At 43.2% G+C, this 15,047-nt stretch overlaps 1 protein-coding gene and 1 pseudogene across 4 annotated transcripts in view; one reads left to right on the forward strand and one right to left on the reverse strand.

The window, feature by feature from the left end:
- TJP2 (tight junction protein 2) overlaps positions 1 to 15,047 on the reverse strand; it is a 105,799-nt gene that overhangs the window by 20,987 nt on the left and 69,765 nt on the right. For all 3 annotated transcript variants that reach the window (XM_082656531.1, XM_082656532.1, XM_082656530.1), the window contains exons 5-11: positions 12,571 to 13,156; positions 8,459 to 8,562; positions 7,402 to 7,555; positions 5,752 to 5,860; positions 5,513 to 5,646; positions 4,011 to 4,077; positions 2,801 to 2,951 (exon numbers count right to left, since the gene is read on the reverse strand). In XM_082656531.1, coding sequence (XP_082512657.1) covers positions 2,801 to 2,951; positions 4,011 to 4,077; positions 5,513 to 5,646; positions 5,752 to 5,860; positions 7,402 to 7,555; positions 8,459 to 8,562; positions 12,571 to 13,156 — 1,305 coding nt within the window. The remainder of the gene's footprint in view (positions 1 to 2,800; positions 2,952 to 4,010; positions 4,078 to 5,512; positions 5,647 to 5,751; positions 5,861 to 7,401; positions 7,556 to 8,458; positions 8,563 to 12,570; positions 13,157 to 15,047) is intronic.
- On the forward strand, positions 13,709 to 14,620 carry LOC309823891 (hypoxanthine-guanine phosphoribosyltransferase-like; annotated as a pseudogene). The gene is made up of 2 exons: positions 13,709 to 14,071; positions 14,310 to 14,620. The product of its transcript is annotated as a hypoxanthine-guanine phosphoribosyltransferase-like (transcript).

Below are 15,047 nucleotides of genomic sequence, written 5' to 3' on the forward strand. Positions count from 1 at the left end.
AATAGGCATGAGATTAAAATTTACTTGGTGCGTTTAAAATAGAGTGATTTACTAAACCAATCATGTCAACTTTTCCATTGAAACAATATTTATAGCACTTAAGACAGCTCATTCCCATCTCTCTGTCCCTGAATTAGGGATATTCACGCTTTGGTAATTAATCCTTTCTTATGCACCATCTGCAGATCTACATCTGTGTCTATATGTGGCCACGTGTATGTTTTTACATGCACTGTACATGCTTGCATTTGTTTATTTAAATAAGATAGGGCCACAGGGCATGGGGGAAGACCTTGGAGGTCCCTCTGTCCTTCTCTATTCAGAGACTGACCTTCTGTCAAGCCAAAAACTATAATGGTCAAAATTAAAGCAACACATGGTAGCTAAAATCCACATGGTTAATAACCAAACTTAGGAGCTTTTTTTTCTCTTTCCCTTCCTCTAATAGTTTCTGAAAGAGAAATGACAATCATACCAGGTAAAAAAATAAGCAAAGAGATAGGTAAGCCAAGCACTAAAGCACGTGCACTTCTGTTAGTTACAAGGCACATATTTCGCCACAGCACACTCACTTTTTCGTTCCACATGTCAAGCTGTCACCTTTACAAAAGGAAGAGCTGCACTTAAAAAACCCACAGCAGAGTAAAGTGCTTACTGTATGTACATTGTACCCTGATATATTCAATTTGACCATGAAAAGGAGTGCTGAAACAAATTAAAGGAAAAAAGGCCAAGACAGCACTTTGGTTAGGTTGTACAGCCCTCCCCAATAAATATCCTCTTCCATTATCTATTTAGTAGTCTACACGGTCTAGCTGTGTCTGCTGTGAGCCTGAAGAGGATTCTGTGTCAGCTACGCTAAGGCTGTGTCGCAACTTCTCTGCCCCAGTAGGTGAGCTCAATCTTTTTCACCCCTTTGAAGAATTGAGGGCTCCTTTTGTAGTCAACAGAAAATTTCCACACACCCAAGAATGAGGACCACCTACTGCCTGACCTCCAGATGAGACTACTGCAAAAGAAGCTGGTTCCTGGGCTTCCCTGGTGGCGCAGTGGTTGAGAGTCTGCCTGCCAATGCAGGGGACACGGGTTCGTGCCCCGGTCTGGGAAGATCCCACATGCCGCGGAGCAGCTGGGCCCGCGCGTCCGGAGCCTGTGCTCCGCAGTGGGAGAGGCTACAACAGTGAGAGGCTGGAGTACCGCAAAAAAAAAAAAAAAAAAAAAGAAGCTGGTTCCCACAGTTTCTTCCTTGTCGCCAAGGTGGTAACAGGAAACAAGACACTTTCTCAAGCAGAAAACATTGTGTATCACGACTTTTACACATGGGAGTGACTCTCATTTTGACGACTTAGAGAGGTCTGTCAAGCCCCTAAGTGAATTTACTATTTTTTTTCATGAAAATTCTAAAAATCCTTTTCCCCACAGGGTACAAAAATATGTCATCCTTGAACCTTTGTGAGCAAAAGTTTCCAAATTCCTACCTGACTTCCTACGGTCCCACATCAGTTAGGAAACACGCTTTTTCTTCTTTGGCATCAGCCCACGAGTAAATTGGTATAAGCTGGCACTCAAACGGGGCTCTTGTCGGTAGCACTTGGTAAGTGCTATTTCCTAGGATCATGTGGTACCCTGAGGTTCACTCAGGTACACTTAGTCTTCTAGGATCCTGTCCAGAGCCGAAGAGGGTCTAGAATGTCACTGGAAAGCTTCAGCAAAGCTCAAGGTCAAGGTTTGCTCTTCATCGGCTCCAGAAATGAAATCTGAACTACCACCACGAGGCCAAGGGCCAAGAAGGAAAAGGACCACCTCTTTTTGTGCTCTGCCTGCTTCCTTTGGGAATTCTGCTTTTCTCCCCTCTCCTCTGAGGCTAGACACTCTTACCAGACCACCTAGTACGCATAAGAAATGCAAGTTTACAGAAGCAGAAATTCTGGTGTAGACAATTCCCCAGCATTCTGTATTTTTATAGTCACAAGGTACTCAGTGTTCCTGAAGTTAATACTGAAGTCAGTGGAAAATACATGATAAAATGTCAGAGATGAGTTGGTTATCCTTTTTTTTAAACCAATAGATTATACAAACATATATATAGTAAATTGAAAAGTACCAATATTTGATTAACCAGGGATTCTCCTTCCTGGACAATTTTAGATGTAAGTAACACACTGAATGGCAGCAACTCGTTAGTTTCCAACAGGATAAAGAACAGACACTGACTTTCCTACTCTGTGCCAAGAACTCTGCTGGGCGCCTTGCGAGTATCATCTGTTCTAATGTTCCCAGGGTGCCTGCGAGGCAGGTATGCTTATCCCCATTGAACAGATACAGAAACCCGAGTCTCACAGCCGAAGCCAAGGCCACAGACTCATATGAAGCTGGGACAGGATTCAAATCAGATGATCTGATGCCAATACCCACCTTTGTTCAGTTCCAGCACACGGCCTGAAGAGTGACAACCAAGCAGGGGCATCAACTAAAACCCAACCATTAGCAGGATCTTTTGAAAGCTCTTCTACCTAGCCCTTTAGCTGAAGTCTCCATTTTTTTGTTAATCAAACTAATAAAAATCTTTGTGAGGGTCTTGAACACTATAAAGTCCCACAGACATAGGGATGAGTTTTGGGTTCCAGGACTAGGAGACAGGACCCATTCGAAGGAAACAGAGACCTGATGCTTGGCAGCAACAAACCTGCAGTTGGTCTATTTTCACAAGCTGGACCACTTTCCTGTCCCTTATGTAAGACCCTCCAGAAAACCCCACTCTTCCCCAGTAACATTTAGAAACAGGGCTGGGATTTCCTACCTTCAGAATCTGGTCCCCTTCTTGAAGACCTTCTTGCTCCGCTGAGGTACCCTCTTGAATGCCGGCCACAAATATCCCGACATCATTGCCACCGGCCAACCGGAGGCCCACACTGTCTCCCTTCTTGAACCTCACCATTTTGGTATTGGGGCTGCAATGGGTTCCGTTTCAGGAAAGAAAGATGGGAGATTTTTGGGGGGGGGTTGGGGGCGGGGTAAAGGAAAACCAACATTAGCAGTGAGCAATTTAATTTATTCTATCTATAGAGTGATTTACCCTTTTAAAATATCTCTCTCGGGGCTTCCCTGGTAGCGCAGTGGTTGGGGGTCCACCTGCCGATGCAGGGGACACGGGTTCGTGCCCTGGTCCGGAAAGATCCCACATGCCGTGGAGCGGCTGGGCCCGTGAGCCATGGCCGCTGAGCCTGCGTGTCCCGAGCCTGTGCTCCGCAACGGGAGAGGCCACGGCAGTGGGAGGCCCGCGTACCACAAAAAAAAAAAAAAAAAAAAAAAGCTCTCTCTCATTTTTCTCACATAATCTATAATTTTATCTTCTTTGGGGCTGTGAGATGAATATCAGTAGGCCACTTTACCAGTGAAGAACAGAAATAGAGAATGTTTAAGTACACTCATTCAAGATTAAAAGCAAATAATGGGCAGGATTAGAGCAAAAATCAAGGCCATCTGATTCCTACTTCAGGATTCTTTCAAAGGAAAGCCTGCTGACCCCATAGGGATCCTGTCAAATGGAGACACAGCCTGGGTCCAGGGAAGCAGGATCCGAATCCAGAGGCCACTGCTTGGAAGCAGGGGTTCTCACTGTCAAGTGCAGAGCACTGTATCACTTCTCCCCTCCCTCCACATGCCAGGATCACCTGTCACTATAGCCCCTACAGAGGCACCATACTTAAGCAATACTTCATCCATGTGGGCGTTCTTGACCTGGCAAACTCAAGTATTCAAAATAATATCTGGAAAACTAGCCAGGCAAGCAGACAAAGTTAACATTCACTCACTTCCACATTTTACTCGTCCTACAAATGATTTCTCTTTCTCACAAACAGTAGCAATAGGGGTTGGTTAAAGGGCAGCTAATTATATGCAAAATCACCATCTAAAGTTTAAGAAAACCATTCTTCCAAATTTCCGTTAAGGAGATAGAGCTGTGTGGAGGAAGAAAGGGGGAAAGCAAGAAAGACTGAAATACATACCCATATATTGCTAAATCTTCAGGACTTGGACGAAGAACAGTTCTTGGGGCTGGTTTTGGTGGAGGAACTGTGGATTAAAAAACATCATTACCGACCTGGACTAACAGGCTTTGTCTTGTCTCTAAATATAAAGATCACAAAATCCACAAAAAATTCAAGTCTGTACCCTATGCTACATATGTTATCACATCAAACAAAAATGTCTTAAGTTTAAGTTTGAGGCATTAGTAGGTGTCAATGATTTCTCAAAAGAAGTGAGAAGAAAATGAACCTTTAAAATCCAAGATGCATAATCACGTTTACAAGCAGGTAGCATTTTTTAAGTAACTTAAAAGCCATGTAATAATGCTGTTTTTTTTCCATGGATAAATATTTATGCATTTAAATCATGATAATTTTATGGGGTTGGGGGCAGGGGTAGGGAATGGAGTTGAGATCAGAAATGGGACATAAAAGGACTTCAACTAATCAAATTTGACAAAATGTGACTGTGACATAATTAGAAGTATGTATTTGGTCTCTTCCCCACCCTCAGAGATCCTGAAGTCCCTTTCATCTCTGGAGTGAAAGGGGTGCCAGGAGTATCTTTTGCTCTAATGTTCCATCTTTGAGGCCAGTTCCTGACACAGAGGTCCTACATCCCTTGCAATTTCCTGGGTGATGGGAGCATCCTTTGTTCTAAAGAGATGACTCCTGGAGAGCCTCAGGATGGGGCTGGTCACCAGGAAGAGAAAGCCATGCACATGACAAAGCCCCCATAAACAAGGGGATTCAGAATGCTTCAGGGTGGGTGAAAATATTGAGGTGCTGGGAGGGTGATGTGCCTGGAGAGGGCAGGAAAGCTCTCCACCCTCTCCCCAGACATTGCCCTATGCAGCTCTTCCATTTGGCTCTTCCTAAATTGTATCTTGTATTAAAAAAAAAAGTAATAGTAAATAAAGTGCTTTCCTGAGTTCTGTGAGTCATTCTAGCAAATTATCAAACTTGAGGAAAGAGTCACGGGAACCCCCAGTTTAGAGCTGGTTGGTCGGAAGTGAAGGCGGCAACCCGGGACTCGTGACTGGCGCCTGTAGTGGGGGCATCTTGTGAGACGGAGCCCTTAACCTGTGGGGTCTGCACGAACTTGGGTAGTCAGTGCCAGAACTGAATTGAACTGTATGACACCCGGTCGGTGTCTGGAGAATTCGAGAACTGGTAGTTGGGCAGAGGACAAAACCCACACAGTTGGTGTCAGAAGTGTTGTGAGCAGATAACAGTTCAGGTTGGGATCAGGGATGGGAGACAAAAGGACCATGACTAATGAAACATAACAAAAGGTGACCAATCTGTTGGCACACAGAAAGAGCTGTTATTCTTTGTATTTTTCTCAATATTAAATGAGACAGGAGTGCCTCTTCCATATATAAAAATGATTTTAAAATAATTTCTCTCTCTCTTTCCAGCCACCTTCTGGAATTACCAAGCACTGACACCTGAACATGACTGTTTAAAATGAGCCTCACCTGGGGCTTCCTCTTGGTATGTGGGTTCCTTGCTGGGTTCTGCGCTCACTGCAGCTGCAATATCTCCAGTGGACTTAAAGGGAGTGGGTGTGGCGCCCATCCTGGACCATCTGCTATGCGTGTCCTCTCTTGAACTTAAGCACACGTCATGTTAACGTCTCATCATGTGACAGATTTGCAAATACATATGTGTGTACACTCACAGGGATGTGGGCGAGGGAAAATACTCATCATCTTACTTTGGTCTTTCCTTCAGCTTTTCATTCGAGGAATGATAATCATAATCGGAATACTGCTGTCGTCTGTCCTCCGGAGAAAATGATTGGTTTGACTCTATTTCTGAGATATCTGATTTCAAAAATAAGAAAAGACTTCTTAATAAAACATTTGAGACCTGTGCCAGAAATTATTCTATTCTCTGGGCAAGGAAACAGGGGAAATGGAAGAGAGGGCAGGCAGTAAATGTGCTATTAGTCTGAGTCTTTCGTTGAAAAAAAAAAAGAATCTGATCGTTTGAAAGGAAAGGCATTAATTAACAAAGAGGGCTCTAAATCCAGAATTTTATGTTCCTCTTTCATCATACTTTCCATCAAAGCTGACACTGAAGAGACAAAATCCAATGATGGGAATATATATATGTGTGTGTGTATGTGTGAATCTATATTAGTGTATATACACAGGTACACACACACACACACACACACACACTCATTTTGAGTGTGCACATAGACCAGTGCTTCTGAAACTTTAATGTGCGTACATATCACCTGGGATCTTGTTAGAATGCAACTCTTCTGGGCCGGGCCCGAGATTCTGCAATTCCGTCAAGCTCCTGGATGACACGATGCTGCTAGTGGGCTAAGTAGCACACTTGGAGTAACAAGGAAATAACCCGTAAGCTCCTAGCACCCTGGCATTACTTCCTGTGCTCTACGTGTTTTCCTGTATTCAGAGCAGTAACCACCTGATTAGACATTGTATATAATAGAAATTAAACCAAGTTTTAAGGTTTTATAAAGTAATTCTTTTAAAGATCAACAAGTCCATTTCTAAACTTGAGAACTTAATATTTTCTAAACTTTTCTGCACAAAGCCAATACTAGATGATTAAGTAGGAAATAGCATGTCTATTTATTTTTATTGGTAGTTTTTACATGGTTAAAATTTTATCGTATGTACTGTATGTCAACTATACTTCAATTAAAAAAATAAAAATAAATAATAAAGACATGCCCGAGAGCCCCCCGCCCTGCCAAAAAGTAAAGGGCTAAGAAGACACAAGACCATTTTGAAGGACAAGAAGTTGGATTTGGCTGTGGAAATTAATGAAGAGAGACCAAATAAATAAATGTTATCTTATGTAAAATTCATATTCAAATTAAAAAAAAAGAAACGACTATAGCTTCATAAGAGAAGAGGTGACACAGATTGCTAACCAATGAATACCAGACTATTCATCCATTCTGATTGAGTCTATTATAGTGTCTACCAGTTTTAACTATCCTCTACATTGTCTTCTCTTTGTTGGAAATATTAACAGTCACTTAAAAAAAATCACATGATAAAGCACAAGAATGAGCAATTTACAAATGTATGTGGTTAGTTCTGTGAACCACTCCCACATACATTTTTTTACTAACAAGTTTTGTTTTCAATGGCCTCAGAGTCCGCAGGGATTCACAAGTACACCAGAATTTCATACTGGAATCCTAATTTCAACAGACCCTTTAATAAGAAAATAACAACCAAACCTGGAATTAAAGTTTAAAAGAGAGGCTTCTGTTAGAAATTTAACTTCCAGGTGAATGGCTATGCTAGATAGAGATGACAATGCAGAAGCAACAGTCTTCCTCTCCTCCAGCTCAGCTCACAGCCTCCCCTTTCTTTACCTTCTATTTCTGAGTCGCTGTCATTTAACGAGGGGATGTTGATGAGCGTCTGCTTGCTGTCCCTCAACACCACGAGCTGGAGTTTTCCTCTTGACTTTTCTATCAGTTTTCGGGCATCCGTTAAAGACATGTTCTCAGTTACGGTTCCATTTATCTGTGTTTATGAAGAAGAGTAATGTTCCATGCAATACAACTACCCACAGCAAAACAGAAAATTCTTATTTTCCTCTTCTAAAAAGTTAAGGGCTTTGCTCAGTTACTCAAACAGACGTGGGCTTTAGGATGACTGACTGAATAAAAATGAATTATCCTTTAAATTAAATATAACCCCACATGCCTGGAACCCAAACACAGGCCTGAGAAAGCTGTAGTGTACTTAAGTTACTCTGCTAATTTATTTAACTTCCAAGCTCAAGACGATGGTTTGGTTTACTACTGGAACATGTTTCCTGACTAGAGAGGTTTACAAAAACGATTAAATATTCAGCATTCATATACCACCAACTTGCCCTCTCATCTTTCCTTCGTTTAGAGAACAGGAGCTTAAACTTTTAATAAACAGGGAAGAAGAAAGACTTTGCTGAGATTTTTTTAAAATTTATTTTAATTTATTTTATTTTTGGCTGTGTCGGGTCTTTGTTGTGGTGCGCGGGCTTCTCACTGAGGTGGCTTCTCTTGTTGCGGAACATGGTCTCTAGGCACACGGGCTTCAGTAGTTGTGGCTCCTGGGCTCAAGAGCGCAGACTCAGTAGTTGTGGCGCACAGGCTTAGTTGCTCTGCGGCATGTGGGATCGTCCCAGACCAGGGCTCGAACCCGTGTCCCCTGCACTGGTGGGTGGATTCTTTACCACTGCACCAGGGAACCCCCAAGATTTTTGTTTTTAACTGACACTACACTATTACAAATCTCCAAGTCTGGTTTTCCTGATTAAAAATGATCTCTCTGCTGCCCTTCCAGGCTTTGTCTTATTATTGACTCCTATCTCAACAAAGTTTCACTGACTTGGCACTTGAATGCGGAAATACAGACTAGGAAGCTGAGCATGAACCCACCCACCTTGAGAATTATGTCTCCTTCATGCAGGTTGCCATCTTTAGATGCTAGACCTGTTCCGGTCATTTCCTTTATGAAGATCTGACTCCCGAGCCGGAGACCATACTCTAGAAGACAAACACACAAACAAACACATATTTCATCAACGTGTTCAGAAAACTAAGGCTGGCTTTTAGGATGATTTAAAAATATGTATGCAAAATTAATTTTGCATGTGAGACAGTCTGTAAGCCCACCGGCCTTCACTTGTCAAAAGAGTCGATGTCATTAAAAAAAAAAGAAAAAGAGGCAGAGGGACTGTTCTAGATTAAAAGAGACATAAAAACCAAATGCACTGCGTGAAACTTCACTAGATCCTCAATCCAATATGGGGTAGAGGTGGGGGGTAGGGGTGGATTACATTATTTTGGAGCAACTTCAAAATAAACTGCACTATAATATATTAAAAGGCATATTAATGCTAACTTTCTTAAGAGTAATAATGGCATTATGGTTATGAAGGGCAATGTTTCTATCCTTGGGAGATACCTGCTGAAATATTTAGGGGTAAAGGGTCATTTTGCCTGCAACTTACCTTTCAGTGGTTCCAAAACACCATTTAGAGACAGAGAGATGCGGTAGGGGAGGAAGACGGGGGAGGGAGAAAGGGAAAAAAAGGAGAAATAAAACAAATGTGGCAAAATGTTAACAATTGGTAAAACTAGGTGAAGGCTATTTGAGTTATTTGCCACAAAATTAACACTTTTCAAAACAAAATGTTGGGGAGAAAAAAAAACAATTCAGTACATCTTAACAGGCGTGTTCTACTGACAATACAGTTGCCTACAGGAAAGTACCACAAATAGCAAACCCTCTATCTGTAACAATTTAGATTGTGTGGGATTTGGCACTGAAAAAATGTCACTGTGTGAAGAAAAGGGGTAGATAAGCCAGCAAAGCAACAAATAAAGTATTCAACTGAAACTGGCACAGCTCTGGGGATTTATGGACTTTGCATTGTTCTCAAGAAAAACCACTGTATTTACTAAGTATGTACATTTGAAAATATTTTAAATACTATTCAGACTATTCTGATTTTACTTATTAAACATGTAAAAATACACACTTTAAGGATGAATTTTGGTTATTTTAGGAAGCTACCTAAACCTAGCAGGTTTGAAAAGAGGCACACTCAAATTTTATTATTATTGTTATGGACTCAGTGAAGTCAGAAACAGAAAAATAAGTATCGTATATTAACGCATATTTGTGGAATCTAGAAAAATGGTACGGATGAACCTATTTGCAGGGCAGGCGTAGAAAGGCAGACTCGGAACGGATGTGTGGACACGGTGGGGAAGGGGAGGGTGGGATGAATTGGGAGATCAGGTTTGACATATATACACTACAATGTATAAAACAGATAGCTAGTAGGAACCTGCTGTATAGCACAGGGAGCTCAGTTTGGTGCTCTGTGATGGCCTAGTTGGGTGGGATGGGGGGTGGGAGGGAGGTCCAAGAGGGAGGGGATGTGTGTATGCATATGGCTGATTCACCGCACTGTGCGGCAGAAACTAACACAACATTGTAAAGCAATTATACTCCAATAAAAAAAAAATCTTATCAATTCAAAATAAAGTAACTTTCTGCCACTTAGAAGTAGATTTAAAGAGAAGTTTTAAGTGACTTATAGTAAGTTAGATTCAGATCCTACCACAAGGATTAAAGCTGTTAAGGTCCACCCCTGCCCTTTAGGGAGCTGATACTCAAGAAAGAATAAAGGTAAGACAGACAGCATTTTCTTCAGGGATGGCAATTCCTTACAGGTTAAACAGCCTCACAGCCCAGGACAGAAGGTTGAGACAAACTTGAGCAATGACTTCTTTCTCACGTGTCAACAATTCCTCCATCCTCTTAAAAACTGCACTCTTATTGTAAAATTACAAATAGGTTGCTATTGGTATGTTTGTGGGCACCTCTCAAATGAGGAAAAAAAGTCAGTTGGCCATCTTCTAAGACTTTTACCAGCAAGACTATCTAATGCCCATGAAACATGTAAAAGCTGGCCATGTGAATGGATCCTATTTTTCTTAATCAAATGTAGGTTTTGCCTGCAGCCAGATATTTGTAAAGATTAATTCTTATGCAACTCTAGCCAGTGATAGCTAAACTACCGTGTCATCTTAGCAAAAGGTGGCTTAAAAAATCTTTTAAAAAGCAGAACTTTGGAAAAAACAAACAAGCAAACACTGAATTCTAAGTTTAAAAAGCAAAATGGCCCAGAAACAGTAAAATGGCGCATCAGCAAAGGGGCATGAGCCCTCTCTGTTCCTTACTAGTATTACTAAGACCAGGCATGATGTGGGCAGTTTCTTAGGACAAACATCTTTTTAATTGTGGGTCACAACTCATGAGTGAGTCCTGAAATCAATTTAGTGAGTTGGGACCAGTATCTTTTAATTTAATGTAAGAGAACCTCTCAAAAATCATCACTCAGAGTTAAGTACCATTCCGTGAAACACTTGGCCAAGTTTTTCACATATTGGTGCCTCCACGATTATTTGCAAGATGTGGTTCTTTCTGTGGCAGGAGGAGGAGGGGGAAGAGAAGGAGAAAGAGGAAGAAGGGGAAGAGGAGAGAGAGGGGGAGGAAAATACTGAAAAGCACTGCAACGGGGAACTCAAGAATCTGGGTGCAAGTCCTACCGGACGTGCATCAGCCTTCTGTGAAGGAGGCCTTGTGTCAAGTTATCTTTCTCAAAACTTCTCTACGGTCCACAATCTGGAAGCAGAATGGTTTTTACTCTGCAATTCTTGGGGGTTGATGAATTAATACGTCATTATCCATGGTTATAAAGATTTTCTAGAATTCTTAAATCTCCCAAGATTCACATTCCTCAGAGATAGTACCATCTCAACTTTCACCTTTGTTTTCTGGACCTGGGCTCCAGTATCCCATTATTCGCATCCTTGCAGTTACCTCAATATCCTTTCAATAGATACCCAATTGTATAACTCAACTCTTTAAGCTCCTCTAGAAGAACTAAAGAAAACAAACCCTCTCATCTGATAGGCTCTTTAAAATGCAAATTCCCAACCTAAAAAGCAAGAGGTCTTTCACTTTGCCCTCTTGGGTACTCTTATCTTTTTTCCTCTTTGAAGGAGGACAATTAGAGAACATGCAGAGATAAAAGATGTTACCAGGAATTCAAAAAGTTGGAAGCTAAAAATCAATGCAGGGAATAGCTCAACATGGGGCTCTAAATCCCTGTTCATTCACCTACTTGTTTCCTATCATCTATTTCCAAGAGATGAAGTTTGAGCTCCAACTCCACCACTTACTTACCTGCTTCAAGATGTGGGCATGTCACCTCCCATCTCTGAGTTGCAGAAGCCTCACCTCACTGCAAGTGCTACTTGCTTGTCCAGCTGCCACAAAGGGGTTTAGTTAATCTGGATGTGCTTAAGCGTATGCAACTGCTCCAGGCACGCAACATGGGACGGGCAGCCTGGGCCAGAGCCTGCCTCATCTGTGGACACACCAAAAACCTCTCTGCACCTTGCTATACCCACCTGTAAAAGAGGAATGAAGTCTCCTACCTACCACAAAGGCTTCTGGTGAGGATTAAATTAGAAAGTATTTATTCCACAGAGGGCCCTGGCATAGAGCAAAAACTCAATCAAGATTACCTGGAGTATTGTCCCCTACTGTGGTTTCAACAGTTTAAGCTACACTGGGTTCACCAAGAGAGCCTGTTAACACAGAGACCCCAGGGGCCACCCCAGTGCTTCTGATTCAGTGGGGGCTGGTCTGGGGCCTGAGAATCTACATTTCTATTAAGCGTCCAGGTGATATTTATGCTGCTCTGAGAACCACTGGCCTATTAGTTTAAAGCCAGATTTCCACCACCTGGCTTAGTCACTGATGATACAACTTTGTGCAAGTCAATGAACTTTTCTGTGCCACTAGTTTCCTTGTCTATAAAATGAAGATATGACTAACTCCCACAGGGGGTGGTGGTGAGGACAAAATGAGCTAATCTGTGCAAAGCATTTATTAGGTCAGTGCTTGGCACACAGCAGGTTCCACGTAAGAGTTAGCTATTATAGTGCTTTTTCTTCATCAAGCATGACTACCTTCATTTGCTTTGCTTTTCATCAGAAGGATCCCGATGGGCCTGTCCGAGTCCAGCTGTCCCCGCGGCTCGGGGCTGGGGCTGCGGGAGTGGAGGTGCTCGCGGCTGCGGCTCCAGGACGTCCCGTACCGGGCATCGGGCTGGGCCCTGCGGCCATACTCCCGCTCCGGGCTGTAGGCGCGATCGTAGGTCGGGTCAATGCTCCGGCCGCGGCTCCTCTCCCGGGCTCGCCGGTAGTCATCGTCGTCGTGGTCCAGGCCCCGCTCGAGGCTGCGGCCACGGCTGCGCTCTCGGGCTCGCCGGTAGTAGTAGTCGTCGTCGTGGTCCAGGCCCCGCTCCAGGCTCCGGCCGCGGCTCCGGTCCCGCTCCCGGCTGCGCGCCCGGTCGTGGGGACGACCCCTCTCCAGGCTGTCCTCCCAGCTGCGGCTGCACTCTCCGCGGCTGCTGGGCCGGCTCCTCTCGCTGTACCCGCTGCGCGCGCTTCTGCCATCAAATTCGTCCATCAGCTCGAAAGCCCGGTCATGCTCGTGGACGGGAGGGCTGCCCTGCGGCGGGGCCAGCTGGACCTTCCGGGGCCTCTTGACCACCTGTCACAAAACAAACAGTGGGGACGCAAGACAATCACAACCAAACATAGAGAATGCAGTGGTTAAGAGCCCGGGTTCTCCTTCCAGTAAAACTCTTGTGTCCCCACCCAGTTGCTAAGCCTCAGGGTCCTCATCTGGAAAATGAGGACCCCCTCAGGGGGGTCAAGGATAAAATAAGACAATAAGTATAAAACTCTGAGCACAGTGCCTCCAAAATCTGCTTCTACTCAAAGTGTGAAAAGCACCAAAGGGATTTAAATCACTAAGTTACAAAAATGAAAATCCAGAAAGTGAGACATTCTGTACACAAGTGCGTAGGTTCATCTAAAAGTCAATGTCATTCAAAAGAGGTGGGAGGCAGGTAAGGGGAGAGAGGAGGTAAAAGAGGGATCCTTTAAGATTAAAATGGACCGACGAGGGCGCTGAGTGGAGGCAGCGAAGAGCGCTCGGGCGGACCACTCCGCTTTCCCGCGCCGCGCAGCCTCCCGCCCTCCGCCTCCTGTTCGGACCCGCCGCCGGCTTCTCCTCCCGAGACTGCCCTCAGCCCGCGCACCAGTCGGCTCCGCTATGGCGACCCGCAGCCCCAGAGTCGTGATTAGTGATGATGCACCAGGTTATGACCTAGATTTATTCTGTAGACCTAATCATTATGCTGAGGATTTGGAAAAGGTGTTTATTCTTCATGGACTAAATATGGACAGGACCGAACAGCTGGCTTGAGAATGTGATGGAGATGGGAGGCCATCACATCGTGGCCTTCTGTGTGCTCAAGGGGGGCTATAAATTCTTTGCTGACCTGCTGGATTACATCCAAGCACTGAACAGAAATAGTGATAGATCTATACCTATGCCTAGATTTTATCAGACTGAAGAGCTACTGTAATGACCAGTCAACAGGTGAGGTAAAAGTAATTGGTGGAAAATGTAAAACCGATAGCTAGTAGGAAGCAGCCGCATAGCACAGGGAGATCAGCTCGCTGCTTTGTGACCACCTAGAGGGGTGGGATAGGGAGGGTGGGAGGGAGGGAGACGCAAGAGGGAGGAGATATGGGGATATATGTATACGTATAGCTGATTCACTTTGTTATACAGCAGAAACTAACACACCATTGTAAAGCAATTATACTCCAATAAGAATGTTAAAAAAAAAAAGTAATTGGTGGAGATGATCTCTCAACTTTAACTGGAAAGAATGTCTTGACTGTTGAAGATATAACTGACACTGGCAAAACAAGGCAAACCTTGCTTTCCTTGGTCAAGCAGCATAATCCAAAGATGGTCAAGGCTGCAAGCTTGCTGGTGAAAAGGACCCCTCAAAGTGTTGGAAATAGACCAAACTTTGTTGGATGTGAAATTACAGACAAGTTTGTTGTAGGATATGCCCTTGACTACAATGAGTACTTCAGGGATTTGAATCATGTTTGTGTCATTAGCGAAACTGGGAAAGCAAAATACAAAGCCTGAGAGTTCGAGTTTGGAAACCTCTGGAGTCCCATTGAAATCACCAGGAAAATTACCAAATGTTCTAGTTCTGTGGCCAGCTGCTTAGCAGAGCTTACTGCATGTATCTTCTAAGAATTTTATGTTTTGTATTTTAGTTGCCGAATTCCCGAACTCTTTATTTGCACTATGAGCCTATAGACTGTCAGTTCCCTTTGGGTGGATTGTTGTTTGACTTGTGAATGAAAAGTCTCTTAAACCACACCACTATTGAACGAAAATATTGAAACTGTATCTGTAAGAAACAGTTAAAGACAAGAATATATTAGTTTTTTAATTGATATTTTAATTTTTATATATTCAGGAAAGAACAGAAGTGATTGAATATTAATTATACCACTGTATGCTTAGAAAAGAAGCAGTCAGTTTCATATCAGTGACAGCATTTAGA

Source organism: Grampus griseus (genome assembly GCF_964374135.1).
Source record: "Grampus griseus genome assembly, chromosome: 6".
Classification (NCBI taxonomy): domain Eukaryota; kingdom Metazoa; phylum Chordata; class Mammalia; order Artiodactyla; family Delphinidae; genus Grampus; species Grampus griseus.